Source organism: Bombyx mandarina, chromosome 10, assembly GCF_030267445.1.
Source record: "Bombyx mandarina strain Sakado chromosome 10, ASM3026744v2".
NCBI classification, from domain to species: domain Eukaryota; kingdom Metazoa; phylum Arthropoda; class Insecta; order Lepidoptera; family Bombycidae; genus Bombyx; species Bombyx mandarina.
Genome location: NC_143217.1, coordinates 2,319,334 through 2,342,080, shown reverse-complemented (window position 1 = coordinate 2,342,080; position 22,747 = coordinate 2,319,334). Strand labels below are relative to the sequence as shown.

Below are 22,747 nucleotides of genomic sequence, written 5' to 3'. Positions count from 1 at the left end.
GAAGGGTGGGGCAGCCGCTGTAACTAAACTGAGACCTTAGAACTTATATCTCAAGGTGGGTGGCGCATTTACGCTGTAGATGTCTATAGGCTCCAGTAACCACTTAACACCAGGTGTGCTGTGAGTTCGTCCACCCATCTAAGCAATAAAAAAAACCCTCGAGGTTACTAGAATAGCTAGGAAAAGAAAAAGAAGTTGGCAATTTCTACAATTCGTTTCAGAAATGTTCGAGGTGGCTCCGCGCCCCGCCGCCATGGCGTGGGGCTCGTTGGCGAACTGGGGGGGGAACTTTCTCATCGGAATGTCCTTCCAAACGATGCGGGACACCATCGGCGCCTACTCCTTCTTGGTGTTCTCCGCCGTTACCGCAGCCCTGTACGTTTTTGTGAGGTCAGTTATTTTGAACTTTTGATAATTAACTTTAGCGCACGATCATCAGGTTTAGATTAGGATAGTTGAGCTTAATATTCAATCGAGTTGGTTTTTTATTCATATCTAAATTCGTCTACTATATAATTCTTACGCACATCACTCCACCTCTCTAGGAGATCTGTAAGTGCGAGCGAGACAGACAGATCAATATGATTTATGACGAGAAGCCTCAGTTCATAATGCGTCGACTTTAATAGTCACGGCATGCCCTTTCGTTATCTCTGTCTCGCTCACACCTCATACGTCTTTTTCTGTCTCGCTAACGTCTCCTCACTCTGCACATCCATCATATACAACCCTGTATGTGATGGATGGTTTTTTGTATTCCACTATTTGGCCAGTCGTTCACAACTATTTAGCGTTACGTAATTACTGGAGCCCATAGATATCACATCGTGAAAGCCGCCAGTTTCTTTGAGACGTGAGGTTGATCTAGAATTCTCGATTGTATTGTAGAATCTGTTCGAATTCATAGATCCTCATCCAGAAGTCAGGAGCGCTAATAGCTGCACCACGGGTTAATCAACATCGGTTAAATGGTCGGGTTAATGTAACCAAAATCCTTTAAAACGATTACTTTTTACATTACGTTATTTGTGACTATTTAAATTGCCTATATGGACCGAAGAGGTTATCATTATCATTAAAATAGAATAGAATAGAAAAAGAAAAAAAAAAAAAAATTATCATTAAAATATCAACTTGTATGTTTTGCAGACTGTACTTCCCCGAGACACGAGGAAAGACTCCGGCTCAAGTATCACTACTATGCAGCCAAGGGTTCCGCTCCAGACCCCTCAGTACTTCACAATCGCGTGATGCTGACGTATGACGTCATCGCGTACAGACTGTTTATTCTAGTATATTATTCGCGTATTTCAGTGTCTCTATACATTTTATAAACTAAGACTGGCTTGGTTTCTATTCTATTCTTATATTAATAATATTAGAATCCGACTTCATTAGTCTCTCTGTTAATTTTTTTAAAGATTTATTAATTCTTACCCATTATAGTTAGTAGAAGTTGAACTTCGTAATGTAGAAAATTGTTTTGTTATTAAATGTAATTGTAGTAAGACTCCATAAATCGCGAGAAGCGTGTTAGCCAAATTATAAATGGATGTATATTTTTTATTAATTATAAATTCTCCACTGATAGTCGTACGAAAGAATAATTCTAGAACTAAATTTATTTTATAATTAAAGATAAATCGATGTGTGCATAATGCTCAATAACATAATAGAGTTAAGCAAAATTCTACCAAAATGAACGCTTCCATTATTTTAAACGTTATAGTTTATTATATAAGTATTGTAACGTAATCAATACTACTATGGTTATACGGTTTAATCTTTCGTTTTGAATTGTCATCATGCGACTGATAATGAAGGTGTAATTACTTTCTACCGTCACTTTTTCCGAGCATACGGCCCACCTGATGGTAAGTGGTCATCGTCGCTCATGGACATCAGCAATGCCAGGGGCAGAGCCGAGCCGCTGCCTACCGCTAAGTACTCTCCGCAAGCCTCGTTTGAAGAAGGACATGTCATAGCGCTCGGAAGGACATGTCATAGCGCTGTTATTAAAGGTCCGTTATATTTGGTTTTAGTATGAACAATTCGATGTTTTCAATTGAACATTAATTTAATTTTACCCCATTTAAATAGTTGAAGAAGTTTTTTTGCTAAACATTTTTTTTTTCAAATTTTAAACTAAATGTTTTCTTCTGTAAAGTTGCAAATATATCGCTTAAACCAAATAATCTTTTATCCCTCGATATTTATTCACGTTTTATTTCGTACCAAACGAACTAATAGCAGATTATTAAGTTCTGACAGTTTCACTTAGTGAAGGTGAAAACTCAATACGAAAAAATTTTTAAAAAAAAGGGGAAATAGTCACGCATGGTCCTCTGGCCCCAATTTAGTACTCCCTGTGTTACCAGTACTAGAGATTGACAAACATATGTATATACGTTTGAATATGTTGAATGTTTATATAGATAATAAACACCCAGACGAAAAGCAAACAAACCTGTGTGCTTAGTGCGAGTTTTTTAACGTTCTCGATAGCGTAAAAGTTAACTCGAGTTTGTATGGAGTTCAAACGTTTCCTTACGTTTGCCGCTAGAGGCGCTGTTCCAACAAATTTCAGTTAACTTTTACGCTATAGAGAACTTTAAAAAAAATAACATGTGTGCAATTCACACGAGAAGTGAAACCTTCAAAAATTTAAATACAATTATCCTAAATGTCTAAGTATATTGTTAGTAAATAATTGTAAATCACCTTTTATAGTATGAGGTAGCGCCCTCTGTGAATTGATATTTTAACTTCACGTATATCCTAAATTAAAATTCACTACAAGAGGTTTCATACACACGTTAGTATTAAAAACATCTCACAGTTGGCGCTGTATTAAAAATAAAATACTTTATACGTATGTTTTAAAGTATGTAGGAACTGAGCATTCTGTCTCACTTTTTCTCTCGATCTTTCTCACTTGCTTGCTCCCTACTCTCACTCCATGCTAGTTTCTTCATGCTACGTTCGCCCTGTCTTACTCTCTCTCAATCGATCTCGTTCGCTCTCTCTCTTTTTCGATACTTCCGTTGCATACCTGCGTGACGTTACATCTGTAAAAAGTTTACCTTCAAGCGCCTAAAGAAGTTTCACTTCAAAAATGGGGAAAAAGTCACGTATGGTCATCTGGCTCCAATTTAGTACCTACTTCCTGTGTTACCGATACTAGAGTCTGAGAAACATATTTATATACGTTTAAATATATACATATATAGATAATACACACGCAGACGAAAAGCAAACAAACCTGTGTGCTTAGTGCGAGTTTTTTAACGTTCTCGATAGCGTAAAAGTTAACTCGAGTTTGTATGGAGTTCAAACGTTTCCTTACGTTTGCCGCTAGAGGCACTGTTTCAACAAATTTCAGTTAACTTTTACGCTATAGAGACCTTTAAAAAACTCGCACTAAGCACACCGTTCATCACACTCAAGTCCGTCAAATACCAATAAGAATGACAATAGAAAACGCGAAATTAAACCGTAATAGTAGTTTTAATTACGTCAAAGACTCGCCTTAACCGAAGACAATACTAAGTATTGTGACTTTACATAAATATAATCTTTATCTACCAATTTTTACTTAATTGTAGTTTATATTAAACGATTTCAAAGTACAAATGTTCTTAAATATACATTATATAAATTTACTGTAAGCTTCGGTGTAATGTTTTAGGTTACATAGCACAAAATATATATATATAGATAGCTTATATCAACTTTCACTCTGCGATATAAAATGTTTACTATTCAATTTTAATATTAATGTGTAAGTAAAACGAATCAAATTCGTGTTCGCAGTAATCCGAATTGAACCTTAACTATGAAGATATAAAGTATAGTTTGAAATTAATTATATACAGGGTGTGTTAAAAGCGTTTTCGAAAACGAATACAGGAGGTATTTTTTTATTGAGCATCAGCATTAAAATACTTCCAACTTCCGTTTGGGGAAGGTATACATTATTAGCACGAATGTTCGAACTTATACACCAAATGACGTGCTAACATTAGATAAAAGTCTGTCGCAAATTTAAAATCTCAGAATTTTGCTTAAATTTATTTAAAGAAAGATCTTTATATAAAGAAAACCAATCCCGAACACCAAATAGAAATAAACCACAATACAACGAATATTTTTATCAATATTTTTTTTATTGCCCCTGTAGGCAGACGTGCATCCGCCCCACCTGATGGCGAGTGGCTACCGTCGCCCATGGACTTCAGCAATGCCAGGGGCAGAACCAAGCCGCTGCCTACAAAATCGATAGATTATATAGTATATATAGTATAGTATATAGTAGTATTTAGTAGAATAGGTTATATTATAGTATGTTCAAGTTTCGCGTCAAATGCAACTCTACGCACCGCACTACTAGTAAAATATAGATCGTGAGTTTTTTATTTTATTTTATCATATCAGAAATCACCTAGCGGTATTCGTTTTCGAGAACTTTCTCAATCCATTCCGAGACACTACATATATTTAAACTATGAACGATACCAAACTGTAATGAAATCACGGCAGAAATAGGGTGGCGGTTTCTACCCGTGCGGACTCGCAAGAGGTCCTACCATCAATAATTACAAAGATTATAATTTTGCGGGTTTGAGTTTTATTACACGATTTTTATTTGTAAATATTTCGATTAAAATGGCTGAGCTATGGGCTTTTGTTATCTTTAAAAAAAAACAGTTTTTGTGCGCTTACGTAGCCATGACTGCGTGGTCACGCAAATAGGTACTCTTTGCTTGGTACAAATACACAAGTTTAATATTTTGTATGTTTTTTTTTCTTTTTTATCGTCGGAAGGTCAGCGTGAGTGTCATATAATTTTTAACGCACAATCCGTTTCAAAGTTCTTTTTTGAAATTTAATTGTAGAACGTAAAATTATATTGAAGAACAATCCGTCGCACCAAATTAGTTTTAGAAAGATTGCATTTAAAAAAAAGACACTATATTTACTTTAATTTTCCAATGTAATATTACGATACGTCCGTTTGTTAATCGACGACTTTATAATAAAGTTTTTAAGTATATAACTCTTCTATTGTTTTATTTTATTTATTGCTGATGTAGGGGAATTATACCCCGCCCCGCTTAGCTTAGTATGCATTTATTGTGCATATAGTAATGAGCAGCATACGTTAGTCAGTCAGTGGTCAACGTGCAGCGATCCACCGCGGTCGCTGATGCCAATAAACATGTAATTACAAGTAATGTTTTATTGACCGCTCCGATGAGGTTTATGGAGGACAACACGCAACAAACAACCAACGCACACGCCTCCTCATCCTTCATCTCCCAATAAACCTCACACTGGTGACCCCGACGTGATTAGTAACGACGCTTAGTAAGCTAAGCGGGGCGGGGTATCATTCCCCTACACTGATAAGGCGATAAAGAGTGTTTGCGAGTCCGATTCCGTCAACGGAAAGTAGACCCTGTTGTTATCAGACATTCGGTTTTATTTATGTTGCTTGTACAAAAGCAGTTTACGACTGGTGGGGTGCTGCAGAACTAACCTGTTTAGTTTTTTTTTTTGTGAATGGGGGATTACTAATGACCCGGGTGCCTTTCCAGTTTCACCAGGACAGGTGGGCGAGCAAGCAGCTTGGTTCTGCCCCTGGCATTGCTGAAGTCCATGGGCGACGGTAACCACTCACCATCAGGTGGGCCGTATGCTCGTCTGCCTATAAGGGCAATAAAAAAAGGCTCAGCCAAGAACCTGCTTAGTTGATGAGTGTTGCCACGTTCATCAACGTTGTTATGTGACGTAGGAGGGAGAATTTGCCCAAAATGTTAGTTATGGTTATACTTCATAAATATTCAATATGTAATTAGATTGGATATTATTATTGTGTTTTGGTGTGCAATAAAGTGTATTCTCTCTCTCTCTCTCTCTGTCTCTCCCTATATATATATATATATATATGTATATATATTATGCATTAATATATAAGGTTCGTAGTTTATTGTTTTTGCTTTAGCGATTGAATTCGTTTTGTTATTCCTTAGGGCAATTTTGTGCAGTCTGTTGGTTTTTGTGATTAAAAAAAAAGCTATATTGCAAATTTTTTTTCAATACCAAATAAATTTCACAGAACCGATACGTTTACTGTTCACAAGCAATAAAATAATTGTTTAATACATAATTATTTTTAATAATTCATATAAATCGTTTCAACATTAATTATTAACACTACATAATAGTATATATTTAATACATAGTCTGTATTACTATTTAATAGTGATACCCGTCAAAAAAACATTAGTATTGCCATAACAATAAATAGGTTACTACTTCCTTAAGTAGTCTTCTAATATCTTAAGCTGGTCCCAGCAGACCAACAGCAGGACGGTGTGCGGCCCGAGCCTCATGTAGTTGGCCCCGACTCCCTTGTACAGCGAAGAAGCGCCTTCGGACCTCACCATCTTGACGAAGCAGTCGATCATCCCACGGTACAGCAGCCCGCGGTTATGGGCGTCCACAGCTGTGGTACAGTTACATACGTTGTGAGAGTCTTGTTTTATTTATTGCATTAATTGGCGAACTCGCTCACGGCTCGCTTAATATTAAGTGGTTACTGGAAACCATTGATATTAGGTCGAGGTTACGCTGCTTCTCAGCAGTAGTAGACCAGATGGCAGTACCTACCTATGCGGGCTCACAAAACCCCCTACCGTCAGTAATTACGCAAAATATACGTTTTGTAGGTTTTTTTTATTAGAAAATTTTATTCCCTCATCATGACAGTTATTGCTGAGTGAATGTTAATTACGTATATCATTAAAGCTTTGGTATCTGAATACGGGATTCGAGCATCGAATTTGAAATTTAGATTTTTAATATTCATTAATTTATTGTGATAGTCAACTCTCCATAGACATGGCTCACTGAGTTTCTCGTCGGATCTTCTCAATGGGTCACGATTCCGATTTGGTGGTAGATTCAGCGAAGCACTGCGCTTGCTAGGGCTAGTTATAGCAATTCTCTCAGGTTGAGCCCGTGAGCACACATATTGGTCCGCGTGAAGTTGGAATAGCCCCACTACCAACTATTAAGTAGGGAGAAAAAAAAGTCCTCTTCGAAATCGTCGATTACGACGAAGAGTTCGACAAGCGAATTAACTCATAGACACAGCCCACTGAGTTTCTCGCCGGATGAGGTTGAGCCCGTGAGCTCACCTACCCGTCGGGCCGTAGCTGGAATAGCCCCTTAGGCTACCAGCGAATAGGAGGAAAAAGGAGGGGAAAGGGGGGGAAAGGGTCGGTTCACCTAAGAAAAAGTTCTGAGGCCAACTTGCCTTGATTAGACAATCTAGTAGCGACAACGTCGAAAGGGTTCAAGCACAGCGTCATCACGAGGCCGCCGAGGTTTGCGCCGGCGAAGGACAGCGCCAGCGGTGACGTCACAAACACGTCGTGTGCCCGAAGCCATTCTTTCGCATAGGTGAAGCTGACCATTTGCGAGCTGCTGCCCACAGCGCCTCGCGGTATTTGAGGGTAGACTCCTCTGAACAAACCTGTCAAGAAGTTGTAAATCGTTCCGGGTTATAATTAGGACATGATTAGCTTTGACCAATATCACTTGCCGTTTCTGCGTCTACCTACTGGAATTTCTTTGTACCCACCTTATCCCACTAGGTGGGTCGCCAGAGCGAGTCTTTCTTTTCCATTCTGCTCAATCAGCCGTCTTCTCAATACTCACTCCTCTCTCTCTCTCTCATATCGTCATTCACACACTCCATCCATGTCTCCTTCGGTCGACCTCTTACCCCTTTACCTTGCATTACCATTTCCATACACCTCCTATTTAATATTAATAATAAACATCGTAATATTTTTGATATGATCATTTATATCGTATGTCAATTATTTTATATACAAAAACTTTCTTCCTTCGAACCGGAAAGCATGATCTTAACTTTTTTCATTTATTTTTTGCGTTGTTGTGTGGACGAGCTCACGGACCACCTGGTGTTAAGTGATTACCGGAGCCCATAGACATCTACAACGTAAATACCACCAACACCATCTGCCTATTTCTACCGTGAGGCAGTAATGCGTTTCGGTTTGAAGGGTAGGGCAGTCGTTGTACTGTAAAAACTAAGACCTTAGAACTCATGTGTCAGTAGTCACTTAAAACCAGGTGGGCCGTGAGCACGTTCACTAATTTAAACAATAAATCTGTCTTCATTAAAGAAATGTTTTTGACGTCACCTTCCTATTGTCAACCTCCTATTATTTGTTTCGTGTTCTTACCTTTAATACCTTCTCGTCTATAAATGTCAGCTAAAGCCCCCGCGGTGCCAGCATGCTGGTGCTGGTGGCCAACAGCTATAGCCCTGGCAGCTTGAGCTTGGAGCCTCGTCTTCACCAAGAAGAACGGGGTGCCAGCTATAGATCCAAGGGCTCCACCTATTCCCGCAGCCGTTGCACCTTTGATGATTGAAGTGCGCCCCGACTTGTCCGTGGTTAGCCCACGTCGTTCGCTGATACGGTAAACGCCCAACCTAACAAACCAATACGCGGTATAGATCAGTGTTTCCCAATTTTTTTTGTTATGCCCCACCGTAACTAAAATTGTTTGGCCCCCATACATCATTTTTAACATAAAAATTGATTTGTTCACTTAAGGAACATAAATGATAGGTTTTAGGACGAAATCACTACGAAATTTTTATCAGAACACACATATTACGGTAAGTAATATTTAAAAAAAATTAACTAAAAACTGAAATTCAAATTTAAAATAATTTGAATACAGATTGTCTATATTAATCTAGTGCGATTGCCCCCCTTAATTATCAAATTGCCCCCTTGTGGGGCGTGGGCTCCACGTTGGAAAACACCGGTATAGATGTTGCATAAATAGCGTGTTATTGATGTGCCTTTGGAAAACATACAGCATTGTATTATGAAGAAGCAGTGTGTACTTAGCTTAGATTCCTTGTCTATGTCCAACCATAGACCGTCAATTTAGTTCCATCTTTAGCCGCTAGGTGCTGCCAGCAAGTATAAAGGGAGCGCAGCCATCTTTGATCTACATAGCGTTGTGTACTTTCGTACTGTGAAGTCGCAAGTCCACAAATATTTATTCGACTTCTTATTAATTGCAAAAAATATTTATTTTGTGTTTCTATGAGTGTTATTTTGCAATCATTACGAGTATTATTTACCAATCCTATCATCGGACGCCATGAATCACGCGTCATCTGTTGGAGGTGATGTTGAGTCAAGCTCCATAATTTCCGAGAGGGAAGATGTCCAGGCGAGACGCGATGGAGACGCCTCGCGTTCGAACAGCTCGTCAAGCGAAAAAGAACAAAAGGAGTCTCTGCGTAAGAAACGACGGGATTCAAAGGTAACGGTCGATCTTCGAATCGGCTCGTTATCCCACCAGGTCAGTGACGTTGTAAATCTAATAATGCATCAACTGTGTGTAACAATTGAATGTAACGAAAAATGTTGTAAACAAATTGATCTCGTCAATACGGAAATTTTGACAAAAACACAACAGATTTAAACTAATAATCTTTGTAACATAATTACTGAAAACTTTGACAAATCGTCTCCGTCGTACAAGTTACCCGTAAAAAGCGTTTTAAATTGTATACGGAAAAAAGGGCCGTATGTATAGAAATAACACGTCAAAGTTTAATTTCCGTGGTCTCTAACAAAGTATCCTGTTGCCAACGCACCACTCATTGAGGAATTTTTGTTTGATAATAGTAAATTGAAATCTATTCAGTCCCTCGGAGGGCTACAATCCTATTTGTCACGATCTCGTACAAAAGGTAAGCCAAACATTATAAACAATCATAGTCTGTAACATCTGGCACAATCCAGAGGGGGGCAATTGAAGACACCGACGGGAGGCACTGAGTGCCACCAAAATTGTAATAATTTGTAAACCATGTATGGTTACCAAATACCGTAAAAAAAAAAAAAACAAAAAAAAAAAAAACAAAAAAAAAAAACTACCTTTTTTCTGCGGAAGAAAAGCGACGGATCAATGCGTCCAATTTTGGATCTTCGAGAGTTGAACAAGGTCGTAAAGATAAAACACCTGTTTTCGGACACCTAGGTACCAAACTTTCTCCACCCAGGGGACTGGATGATAGAATTGAACATTTCTCAGGAATATTTTTCTAGTATCAGTCGCAAAATTTCGTCGATACTTCTTGAGGATCAGTACCAAGGTACCAGTATCAGTACCTCCAGGAAGGAATCGGTACCTTCTTATGAGTTAGTATGAAATGACATGCCTACCCTTCGGTCTGGCTTCAGAGCCACATCTTTTTGCTTCTATAACATGCGGGTCGCAGAGACCTTGCGTGCAAAGGGAACTCGAGTGCTAGTGTCTACTAGACGACTTCCTTTTTGGTCGACCAAGACAAATCCAAGTTGAAACTTCAGGCTGCAGAAGCTGTGAAGCTTTTGGATTAACCTTTTTTGCTTCCATAACATGCTGGGTCGCAGAGACCTTGCGTGCAAAAGGAACTCGAGTGCTAGTCTACCTAGACGACTTCCTTTTGGTCGACCAAAACAAATCCAAGTTGAAACTTCAGGCTGCAGAAGCTGTGAAGGTTTTGGATTATCTGGGCTGGCATGTCAATTTCCATTATATAGGGTGCTCGGTCGCTCGGTCGCTCGGTCGCGGAGATATTGCGTGCAAAGTCGAGTGCTAGCTTACCTACACGACTTAATCTTGTTTCACCAAGACAAATAAACGTTTTTGTTCCCATAGCATGCTCGGTCGCGGAGACCTTGCGTACATAGGGAAGTCAAATGTTAACGTACCTACGCGACTTTCTCTTGGTCCTTGAAGACAAATACACCTTTTTGCTTCCACAGCATGCTCGGTCGCGGAGGCATTGCGTGCAAAATCGAAGTGCTAGCTTACTTACACGACATGATCTTGTTTCACCAAGACAAATAAACGTTTTTGCTCCCATAGCATGCTCGGTCGCGAAGACCTTACGTACATAGGGAAGTCAAATGTTAACCTACCTACGCGACTTTTTCTTGGTCCATGAAGACAAATACACCTTTTTTGCTTGCATAGCATGCTCGGTCGCGGAAACATTGCGTGCAAAGGGATGTTGAGTGTTATCCCACCTACGCAAATCCCACCAGGTCCATCAAAAGAAGTCCAAGTTGAGTCTTCAGGCCACATAAGCTGTAAAGCTCTTGGATTATTTGGGCTGCCAAGTCAGCCTTACAAAAAATCAATTAGTACACTGGTTCAAGAGATGACATGTCTAGGGATTCGATGGAAAATTGCGAGAAACGAAGTGGCCACTCAACAACATCCTAGCTCAAACTCTGACGGAATTACATCAATCTATGCTAACTTGCAAATTTTCTTGCGAAGTTTCAAGAAAAGGGGTAAAAAACAGGCCATCCTGCATGTGTTAACAATTAAATGCAGTGCTGACGCGAAGCCACATGTTAGACATTGCCGATACACAAAACCAACCATTTCCTGGCAACGGAAGCTTCGGACATGTGTAGGGTTTACAAATGCAGTGCTGACGCGGAGCCACATGTCAAACATTGCCGAGACCCAAAACCAACCATTTCCTGGCAACGGAAGCTTCGGACATGGGTAGGGGTTACAATTAGACAAAATATTAACGTCCTGTCTATGGTCAGCTCAACAACAGAAACGGCTCACCCACAAAAGAGCTATTTGCAATGGTAGTGACAATCAAAATGAATCTGAAAGTATTTCACTAACGTTGACCTTTCGATTTTTAAACCTAAGCGATAAGTTCAAGATAACTGTCAGCTTATCTCTCGGGGAGATACAACATCATAGCCGACAGGCTATCACGAGGAAATCAACCTGCGAAATGGCACTTTTTACCACAAGTGACCACAAAAGTTTGTCGAAAGTGGGGTCATCCGGATATAAACCCATTCGCCGACCAAGATTGGATACCTTCAGCAGACCGTAGAGGATGCAACTAGCATGGAGAATTCCTCCTCTCAACCTTCTCCCCAAAGTACTGACTCACTTCAACAGTGTCTAGGGAACCTACCTGGTAGTGTTCCCAGACTGAGCGAAAGCATTTGGGTTTCCAAGCCCTCAGATCCCGAACGCTAGATAACTCGCACGAAATCCAAAACCTGCCTCCTCCACAGGTTAAACATTAACCCTGAAAGCTTAGAAGGGGGGGGGGGGGGGAGGTTGTACAAATAATGACTGGTCTAAACAGGAGAAGATTTGTTGAAAATTAGCTGGTGTCAATCCACTTTGTCAGCATACTTACCAGCAACTAGAAGATGGTGCATATGGTGCTACAGTTTTAAAATTGATCCTAAGTCTGCAGATGTTGCCAAATTCTTTCTTCTTTTCCAAAAAGAAAATTTTGCCTATAAAACAATCCTTCTGCATCATAAAGCAGCGCTGTCAACTTTCTGTGTGCGAAATACATGTAGGACAGCAAACATTCTCAAGCTCTCTAATAAAAATTGCTATTTTAAAAAAGCCATCGGAATAGCTAAACAAAATTCAACTACTTATTACAATTTTACTAAGTGTAGTCCCATTCACATGAGATCCGAGAATAGTTCTAAACTGGTTTTCTTCAAACCCAGCCACCACATCACGCCTCAATGTAGCTTGAAGGACACCAACAACCATGTTGCTGGCTACGGGACGCAGAGTTAATGACCTTACTTTGCTCAACATTTCTAAAGACAGTTTCTTTGATAACAGAGAAAAACATCTTTCTGATACCAGTCTTTGGGTCTAAAATTGAAATCCATTTTCGTCAATAATCTGCATAAGTGCTTTCTAAACATGAAACTAAAGACATGCCCGGTAAGATTCGTAAGGACTTTTTTCTAACTATGTGTGTTGTCACAAAAGCGGCATCCCGTACTGTAATTGGAAACTGGTCTTCGTTCAACCTTACGAGGTAATGGCATCAACGCATCTCTAAGAAGTGGTAGATCAGCAGTAGCCTCTGAGATGGATTGATAATGAACCAATGGACGAAATACTTTCTAGAGGCAATTGCAAATCATCCAAACGTTTACAATAATTATTGCCGAATAATAGAGCTTCGTAAAGATCCTCACGATTCTTTTTTTCAACACATTTACTTCTACATGATGTATATACATCATTTATACAATTTATACATTTTCTTGTATATACAAGATAAAATGTTTATTACAAACTTATAAATATTTTTTAATTATTGAATTAACGTGGAACTTAACAACTGTTTTTTCGATTTAACAATTATATAAATTATGAACATTATCATTGCGCTTCATAATTTTATTATGGCTTTACCTATTTCATCATAGCGTTGTGCTTAATAATTTCACCAGCAGATAACAAACACGTCTTCATAATACAATGCTGTATGTTTTCCAAAGGCACATCAATATTACGGTTTTACATAACAATAAAACCGATATTATGTGCCGAGAAGGAAAACATACAGCATTGCAGGAAGTTCTTCCTGGTGAAGACTATGAAGATCAAAGATGGCTGCGCTCCCTTTATACTTGCTGGCAGCACCTAGCGGCTAAAGATGGAACTAAATTGACGGTCTATGGTTGGACATAGACAAGGAATCTAAGCTAAGTACACACTGCTTCTTCATAATACAATGCTGTATGTTTTCCTTCTCGGCACATAATATCGGTTTTATTGTTATGTAAAACCGTAATATTATAAAGCAAACATGATTTTAAGGTATGGTTATACATATCGAGGTGTGAAAGGCTATTTGGTTTAAGCTAGACTTCGTTTACTACGCGACATTTATTTTTGTAATTAAAGGTCCGTTTTATTTGGTATTGGTATCAACAATTCGATACTTTTAATTGAACTTCAATTATGTTTACCACATTCAAATAGCTGAAGAAGTTTTTTTTTATTATGTTTTTACCAAATTTTCAACGTTAAATGACTTTCCTGTAAATTTGCAACAATATGGTTTTAACCAAAGAGCCTTCACCCGTCGACGTATACATAATTTATTACATCCTTAAATTTCTCACCGAAATGTGTTCAAAAAGAACTGGAACCCAAGCATAGCCGGTAATCCACTTTGTAGAGCAGCCATACCCTCAGTTCTAGCTATCACAAACAGCCCGTGAGGTACGTTTTTATAAAACACAGCATGGTGGCCTCTAGCTTTCATTTCTCCTTGTAGTTGAAGTCTAGTCTTTACCACCTCTATAGGGTTTGTGAACATTGTTGCGAACATAGCAGAAACTCCACCCATCAAAAGATCTGTGACATCACGGCCGACGCCATCTTGTCTGGCAGCCATTTTGCGAAATTGTTCCTGGAAATGCAACCGTTAAATTGTGTGACGCGTGTATACTCGTTGATATTACTATAGTAGCATTGAGCAAATTGTGGCAGTGTATTCAGGTTTGATGATAAGCATCTTTCTTCTAAGATCTTTCTTTTGCTAAGAAGGGCATTTGCAGACAGCCCATTAGACGTTTAATAGTGACCTGAGCCCACTGCTACCTAAACTGAGACATAAGATTAGCACTGTTAATAGCTAGTCCAACTAGTAGATATCCGCAGAAACTTAGTTTGTTGCTGTTCAATAGACAAGGGAATAATATTAGTGGTAAACTCGTTTGGTTTTGTTTTCGGTCCGTCTCACCTAGTTCAGTTAAAAGTTGGCATTTCCCAGATTGTTTCTGAAAGAGCGTCATCGAAAGTAGTAGGTAATAACAAGCGCGATTTTTTTTAATTCAGCAATATTCACAGCGTAGCCATTTTTTGACTAGTATCTTATAAAAACAATTCATATAAATCTGACGTCACAAGCATAGGAATTTAATTTTTTTATCCCTTTATATGGTTTTATGTATAATAGTTTTTGTCGTTGACCTCTAAACTATATTAAAGTTATTAAAACAATGATTCAATGAAATCTTATTCCAAAAATAGTCTCAATGACCATTTGAAAACAATTAAAATTTTTGAAATTAGTTATTTAATGATTTGATGATATTGGTAACACAAATCTCTCGGAAGCATTTATACTTTTTTTCATGAATAGGAAGAATCGTAGCGCCAACCACAGTAGACGATCCTTAAAATTTATTTCATAAAGTTTTAAAATAAACAACAGAATATGATTCAACAAATTTATTTAACATATAAAATTACAACACAACAATATAGTTATATTGAAAATTTTATTCAATTAGCTCGGCTATTAACAGCTTAAACACTATTCAACAACATAAAAATATTAACAAATATTTTTGTAAATAGTTTTGCAGACGACCAAAGATTTTCGTGTTTGGTATAAAAGTTAACAATTCTAATAATAAATAGCTCACATCGGAAATTAACAAAGAATCAACTCAACAAGAAATCAACAAAAATTGCCGCACTTTTACTAGAGCGAGAGTGAATACAACTTTGTTACATTACACGTGACTTTTCAAGGTTACAGTGAAAGGTTCTGATACATCAACCGACATTAGGTAAATGTGACGTTTAACGTCAAATGACAGTTTCGAGTATTTCGGCGGGAAATTCGGAAAACATTTGAAAGCATCTGTTTTTTTGTTTAAATTACAATCTGCTATTTACAAATGTACTATCTATTAATAAAATATGGATCTTTAATTTAAAATAATTAAAAAGTATTGCGTTTTAAAATTTTAAACTTTATAGGTAACAGCTTTGATGTTTAGGAACGTTGTATTTGGATGCCTTAGGCGTATATTATGTACTAAATAAAACAGATAAAAAAGTTGACTAATAATCAAATAATCTCATCTTGAAAATGTATTCTGTATTAAGTTGAAGTCTGTATTGTAAAAAATACTTATCTGAATTGCGTAAGGTTGATTACCTTCTGTAGATAATTGTCGGAATCTTAGATAATAAAACTATGGTTTACGTGAATAAGTCTATTATTGACATATGTTTTATGTAGTACGATTATTAATTATGACCAACATCTGGGTATTAAATTATTATCAACATATCATATCCTTGTATCATGTATCACGTCCTTATAATCTTTAATAAATATTTCTCATCATTTTTAATGGTTCTATGTATTTTTTTCTAATATTCATAAAATACTTTGATGGTAAATCTCTACATCATTTACAGTTTTCATATTGTAACAAGTAAAAAATAATGGTAATTTGGGTTCAGCTATTAATAATTATCGATTTGTACTTTCAGTTAAATGCTAAATATTCATTTTAATATATTATGAGATTGTAATTTACGAGACTACAGACTAATTAGATTCTATTAAAAAAATTATAGGAATCATAATAATACTTTTTTCATACACTGATTTGCGTAACTAACGGCAGGCTATTCTATCACAGGTACTAATGCAATACTAATCTAATATACTTGGTAATTATATCTACCTATATTATACTTATAGATCTGAACTATATAATCTGATTACATCTTCAATAAGATCTATGAATGAATATTTTTCAAGCGCTTTTGTTATTGTGATGAATTTTGATTTCGTCCATTATTATTATTATTAATAACAATATTAATAAGGAAGCCTTATTAAATAAAATTAAAATTGCGTATCCTTTCACATAGAAAGATCTGTGAGAACTGAGTATGCGATAAAAATTTGGCGATGTACAATATTGGCGCAACCACTTCGAGCTACTTATTGAACTAAGAATTTATGAATCTTAAAATTCATTAAAGAATGCTAGGTTATTCAATACACTGATATATATAGAATTAAAATAAAATTACAATCACATAAAAGCTTTAGTGTTGTTTGATCATAATTAGAGATATATCTCTACATAATGAAGCGTTGATACTTCAAAAAAAAACATACTGTATGATACAGTAGCGGCTAGTATTAGCATGTGCTCTGCAGTCACAGAGATTCAGCTTTTAAAAGCAATCAAGTCAATTCTAAGACCAGTATCGCTAAAATGATCGTTTTTATTTTTAAAACTGTTAACGACATTGTTCGTGATTATTTTTTTTCAGCAGTTACGACTACGTGTATCTTTGATATATTTTATTAAAGGAATCTTATTTTAAAGGTCGCATGGATATCAATAAAACCGTTAAAGTCACTTATATACGCATGTACAACTTAAAATATTCGTTGCGAGCCTCAAATATTCCAACTATAAATTAAAGGCCCACTAATATCTTGATAAAGAAATCACGTGGATTACACTGGTTATTTGATGAAGCATAATGATTCTAACTGCAAGCCTTTCATGTTATCTGATTTAAAATAATCATTTTTAAGTAATGTAACAAGCTTTTAAATTTCTTTGAGATTCTGTAAAATGAATTACATTTTATAATACCTGGGTGTTCAAAGTATTATACTTATATACTATATATATATACTTTTTATATACGCGCGATATAATTTTTAAGTCGATTGCCGTTGCATTTGGGCACGCTGATTTTGGAATCAAATATTGTTAGAGGTGTTAAATGACACAGATTACTTCCTGCTTTTATAACCACACTTTATAACTGTCAAGTTTTGAATTATTCTTCAAGTAGAGTATTTAACTTTGAACTACCTATTGAAGCTATTTTATTATATGTGAAGACCGAAACATATGTTTATCTTTGCACTACTTAACATATTTTAGGTTTTCATAGTTTTTATGGTGAGGCTATCGAGTCCTATGTCCAGCATTGGATCTATGTGGGCTGAAAGATAGATAGATATCGATAGATCTAATAACTACAATATTCTGATTAAATACATGTAGCATGTGGTATTTTATATCAGTTTATATTTGACACGGCGCCGTATCAAAGTAATCTTTGGTAAACTGTAATATTATGTGAACTATGAACGTCGATTGACGCATAAAGGATTGTAGACGTTTAAAATACATAAATAATACAATATATAACAATGCTAAGTACTAAATCAGATTTTTTGTTTCAAGTCTAAAATTTGAGCGGCAAAAAGGTTTGTTGTAAACTACTTGAGACTCTTGAGAGTATAACTTGTAAGAGTTTAAACCTACTACCGAAAGGACAGCCCAAGAATTATTAAGTTTAAGTTGTATTGCTGAAAGATATTAAACAATGCTATAAAACATCACAAGCAAGTGAAAGACGATTTTCTAATTTGACACATCAACTTTTCAATCGTAAATTTTCGTTTTTTATAATATTAGATTCGTTCGTTATTTTCTTTTGTAGATCTTTGAGGATGTCCCAGAATACTAGCAGTAGCACTGTGTGCGGGGCTTGCCGTAAGTACGAAGGGCCCATACCTTTATAGAAGGCCGGGATCCCTTCAGTTTTGGTTATCTTCTGAGCGCAGTCTATTATACCTTTGTAGAGGACGCCGTTGCCGCTAGCGTCCACGTCTAGAAACAAATTGTGTTTATGCACTTTATATTCAATTCAGGACAGATTCTTAGAGGATATGTTTTGATTACATTGTTGTGTATTAATACAAGACGAGAGATTGATCCCGATCAATTAACTGTGCTTTTAGGTACCACAAACATCGGTCGCCGTCCTCGTTGAACCCATCGCTTGCGACGAAGGGCTCGACGAGCGAATTAACCCATAGACACAGTCCACTGAGTTTCTCGCCGGATCTTCTCAGTGGGTCGCGTTTCCGATCCGGTGGTAGATTCTGCGAAGCACTGCTCTTGCTAGGTCCAGTGTTAGCAACACTTTGGTTTGAGCCCCGTGAGCTCACCTACACGTTAGGGCGAAGCTGATATAGCCTCTCAAGGCTATCAGAATCGGTAGGGAAAAAAAAGAGATTGAATTATTGTCTCATTGGTCTCTGTATTTAGTATTTACTCTCTGTCGTGTCGCAGTTTTTCAAATTCGAGGTTAAAGTCTTTAGTGTTAAAGATTTTTAAGTTGTTTATGTTTCGTTCACTATTATTTTACATGTTCTTATTATGATTTTGTAGTTTTATTGAATTCTCGATATATTTCATGGTTAAATAATAATGTTTGAAATAATGTCGGTACGTTTGGGAAACATATTATTTGGTTTACATAGTTATGGTTTTATGGTACTGTATGTTTGCGGCAGCAACAGCAAAGGCATCCTTTTTTTCCTACCTAAGCTGATAGTCTTGAGAGATGAGATGAGAGAGAGCTTGAGAGGATAGCCTTGATGTCAGCGTAACCTAACAAGAAGGTGAGCTCACGGGACTTAAACCTGACGACGTTGCTAACACTAACTCTAGCAAGAGCAGTGCTTCGCAGGATGTACCACCGTTTGGAAACACCAAACGCGACCCACTGAGAAGATCCGGCGAGAAACTCAGTGGGCTGTGTCTGTTGGTTAATTTACTCGTCGAGCCCTTCGTCGCAAGCGGAGGGTTCGACGAGGAGGCGTACTAGTTTTGGGACTGTTCATATATTTTCATTAAAAAAAAACACTTGAAATAAGCTCATATGACTGTGGATTAACAGAGAAAATAAGCTCTTACTTTGATTATACAGTCTGGTCATTATAACATCCATTGGTGTTAACCATACAGTCTTCACGAGGGCACCGATGTTGCTTGCAACAAATGCAGAGAGGTATTTTGATTGTTGGAACATGTTGTTATTGTCCATCCATTCTTTGCATCTAAAACAATTTGTTAATGTTTTATTTATACAAGGCGTAATGGAGAGTAGAAAATGGAATGAAGCAATATCTTAATTTAAGCAGAAAATCATAATAATATATCTCATAAAAATGAATGAGAATCTGATGATCGATGATCAGATATGACATTAATACACAAATTGAAATAGATAAAAACAACAAATGTATTGATGCGATTTTTACAGAATTTAAAAGCTTCCAATCTCGAGAATGTTTTGTTGTTATTCTAAGGAATTTTTGTGTAACCCTTAGTTATGGTAGACATCCCACCTGTCAGCTGATTTTAAATTGCATGCAGAGCAAATAATATTAGTCAAATTAAGAATGTTAAATATATATTGCCATTGATGATCTATCACCAACATGACCAAGTAATCTGTCATGTTAGGAAACTGTTCCATTATGCTTTTTAATGAATGGATTTAATCTAGATTAAAATCACAAATTTTTCGTTTATTTGTCATCAGCATTGACAGCAAAGATAAATCTAATATAACAAAATAAAATCCTTATTAACTTATGATCTATTAATTAAATTACTAAAACTAAATTAAACAACAACAGCAGTGAAGAAGTTTTTTATATTTAACATTAATGAAACTAAAATCGGTAATAGGAAAGATGATGGAATTGTCTGTTCGTAAACAATCAATTAATGACATTACTATATCAAGGGGTAAAAGGCCATTTGTTTTAAGCAATATTTCACTTAATATGCAACATATATCTTTGTAATTAAAGGTGTATTTATTTGGTATTAGCATCAATAGTTTGTTTTTAATTCAACTTCAATTTAGTTTACTTAATTCAAATAGGTGAAGATTTTTTTGTTTAATTTTTTCCAAATTTTAAGCTTGAAATTGCTCTCCCAAAAAGTTGCAAGATTGTCGCTTAAACCAAATAGCTTTTCTCTCTTCAATATAATAAGGAAGAACCAAACATGAATTGAACAGACAAACAAAATCTTGCCTTACACAGCATATGAAGATATCTGGGCAGCCGATCCTATTGAGTTTCTCATCATCATTCCATGGGCTCCTCTCCATAAACCAGATAGGCCATTCTTCTTGTATATCTTACTTAGAGCAAAGAACATCCCATTATGAGCATGTTGTGTGCCAACAGCAATTTTATCCGAAGAATATGACATCAATTGAGTCTTCACAAGCTGTAATGGACTGCCAAAGAAGGCTCCAGACATACCACTTATGCATCCAAAAAGTAAACTGTTTAGGAATTTCGTATTGTTTTGCTCATCTCTTAGAAGGCCATGGTTATCTGCTTGTTGGTATATTCCTAGCCTAAAATTGAATGAAGTCACAAAATACTACAGTATAATATGGTTTTTTTTTAAATAAAAAAATTAATTAATAGCTAGTATTCTTTTCTTACCTTACTCCGTTAACAACCAACTGAAACCATAGAGCTGGCACCAAACCTTTCTGCAGTGCTGTTATTCCATCATGTTTCACTATTGTATACATTGCATGTGGAATGTTTTTGTAATAGACTGCATGCTGACCTCTGGCTCTAAGCTCGCCTTGGAGCTGCATTCGAGTCTTCACAACATCAAATGGGTTGCTGAAGAAACCAGCACCCACTCCCGCTACACCGCCCACAAGGAAGTCCATTGTACTAGGAAATATTCACTTAGCTCTTTATGTAATATGCGAAACGTGTTAAAATTGATAAAATCAAATATTACACAAGCATTTTGTTAAATTTAAAAAAATCACAACCAATCACACTTGAATCATCAAAAAGGAAACGGAGAAGGAGAGAAAAATATCTCTTAAAGTTTTTACTTCATTATAATTTTTAAAGATTGTCATTTAAAAAAAAACACTGGCAATTATTTAGCCTAATTACAGAAATATTTTAGAATTATGAATTTGCATTTTTTTACCATAAAATAAACGTGAATGTTACAGTTATATTAATGACACAGAAATTATGATATTGCGGAACAAAAACTCTTATCAAAGTGTACAAAATATCACACAAACACCTTTTAAATTCTGTAAAACAAAACTTACCTATTTAAGAAACTATCATAAAAGATAAGGAGTGTTCATCTTTATTAATTTCATTAGAAGTTCATGAGCACACATCGTGTGACTTTTTATACTAAAGAATCATGTGGAAAAACTATTTGAAATATGAATAAAGGCACTTTTATCTATTTCATAACATTTTGTGAACTGCGTCATTTGGACGTCAAAGTAGGCCTGTCGAGATCTATATTCATTTTAGTTCGATATGTGTATCGATTTTAAGGTATATATAATACTTGATAAGATCGATGCGTTGAAAAGTTACACAAACTTTTTGTAGGTACGTTTTTTTTTCTAACCAATAAACTGAATATTGTCTTTTTGGCAGGTTCGGGAGTAACATCTTTGTGTGAATTGTTTAATTTTCTTAATTTAATGTTTTTTCTTAGCTTCTATAAAATGCAAAATGCGGGATAATGGCGGAATGGCGCCGGACGTGGCATCTAGGGCTTTTCCAAAAAGTCCACTGAAGTCTCAGTAGCAGCAACAACACTTTACTGATCCTTTATTTCATTCCATCCCAATTGATTACAATTTCAAATAAGTTAACTTCAACTTTCGCTGCATATTATTTTTCATATTGCAGAACACAACTGTATGTATTTTACGATTTTTTTGAAGAAATTTATAAACTCGACAACAATTATATTGCAGCCAATTGCAATGCTCAGAAAGTTGAAGAAGAAACGAAAACTTATCAGTATCCTAGGTTTGATTTATAATTAACTAGATTATTTATCGTTGTTCTTGATATGAGATATTAATTATATAATTGTTTAATGTATGTTGTATTCAATATCAATAACTTCTTTAAAATGGCATCGATTCATTAAAATTTAATTGAAAACATAAATACCGAAATCGATATTTGCATAAAAGTTTGATGCGATTCAGTTCGATACTTGGGACTTTTGACATCCCTTGAGCCAGTAAATTGACAAAATCCACAGATAAATAATACAATTGAGAATCAGCTGTGAGGTTATCAGTGGGGCCAGAAGTAGTAGTAGTAGTAGTAGTAGCTTTCTATAAAAGCTTATCGTTCAATTGGTGGTGT

General features: G+C 36.3%; 3 protein-coding genes across 4 annotated transcripts in view; 1 reads left to right on the top strand and 2 right to left on the bottom strand.

The window, feature by feature from the left end:
* The window catches only part of LOC114249023 (solute carrier family 2, facilitated glucose transporter member 1), a 32,152-nt gene extending 27,096 nt beyond the window's left edge, over window positions 1–5,056 (top strand). For both annotated transcript variants that reach the window (XM_089730132.1, XM_089730133.1), the window contains exons 10-11: window positions 222–390; window positions 1,150–5,056. In XM_089730132.1, the coding sequence (XP_089586258.1) occupies window positions 222–390; window positions 1,150–1,264 (284 nt within the window). In that variant the 3' untranslated portion in view covers window positions 1,265–5,056. The remainder of the gene's footprint in view (window positions 1–221; window positions 391–1,149) is intronic.
* Window positions 5,057–6,154: 1,098 nt separating this feature from the next.
* LOC114249000 (solute carrier family 25 member 35) lies at window positions 6,155–21,811 on the bottom strand. The gene is made up of 5 exons (XM_028182456.2): window positions 21,673–21,811; window positions 14,046–14,335; window positions 8,280–8,530; window positions 7,322–7,540; window positions 6,155–6,508 (listed from the first exon to the last, which is right to left on the bottom strand). The coding sequence occupies exons 2-5, from the start codon at window positions 14,318–14,320 to the stop codon at window positions 6,315–6,317; spliced, it is 939 nt and encodes a 312-aa protein (XP_028038257.2). The 5' UTR covers window positions 14,321–14,335; window positions 21,673–21,811; the 3' UTR covers window positions 6,155–6,314.
* LOC149502128 (solute carrier family 25 member 35-like) lies at window positions 15,145–21,810 on the bottom strand. The gene is made up of 5 exons (XM_028182455.2): window positions 21,673–21,810; window positions 21,029–21,271; window positions 20,611–20,937; window positions 19,473–19,615; window positions 15,145–18,380 (listed from the first exon to the last, which is right to left on the bottom strand). The coding sequence occupies exons 2-5, from the start codon at window positions 21,265–21,267 to the stop codon at window positions 18,145–18,147; spliced, it is 945 nt and encodes a 314-aa protein (XP_028038256.2). The 5' UTR covers window positions 21,268–21,271; window positions 21,673–21,810; the 3' UTR covers window positions 15,145–18,144.
* Window positions 21,812–22,747: the final 936 nt, after the last annotated feature.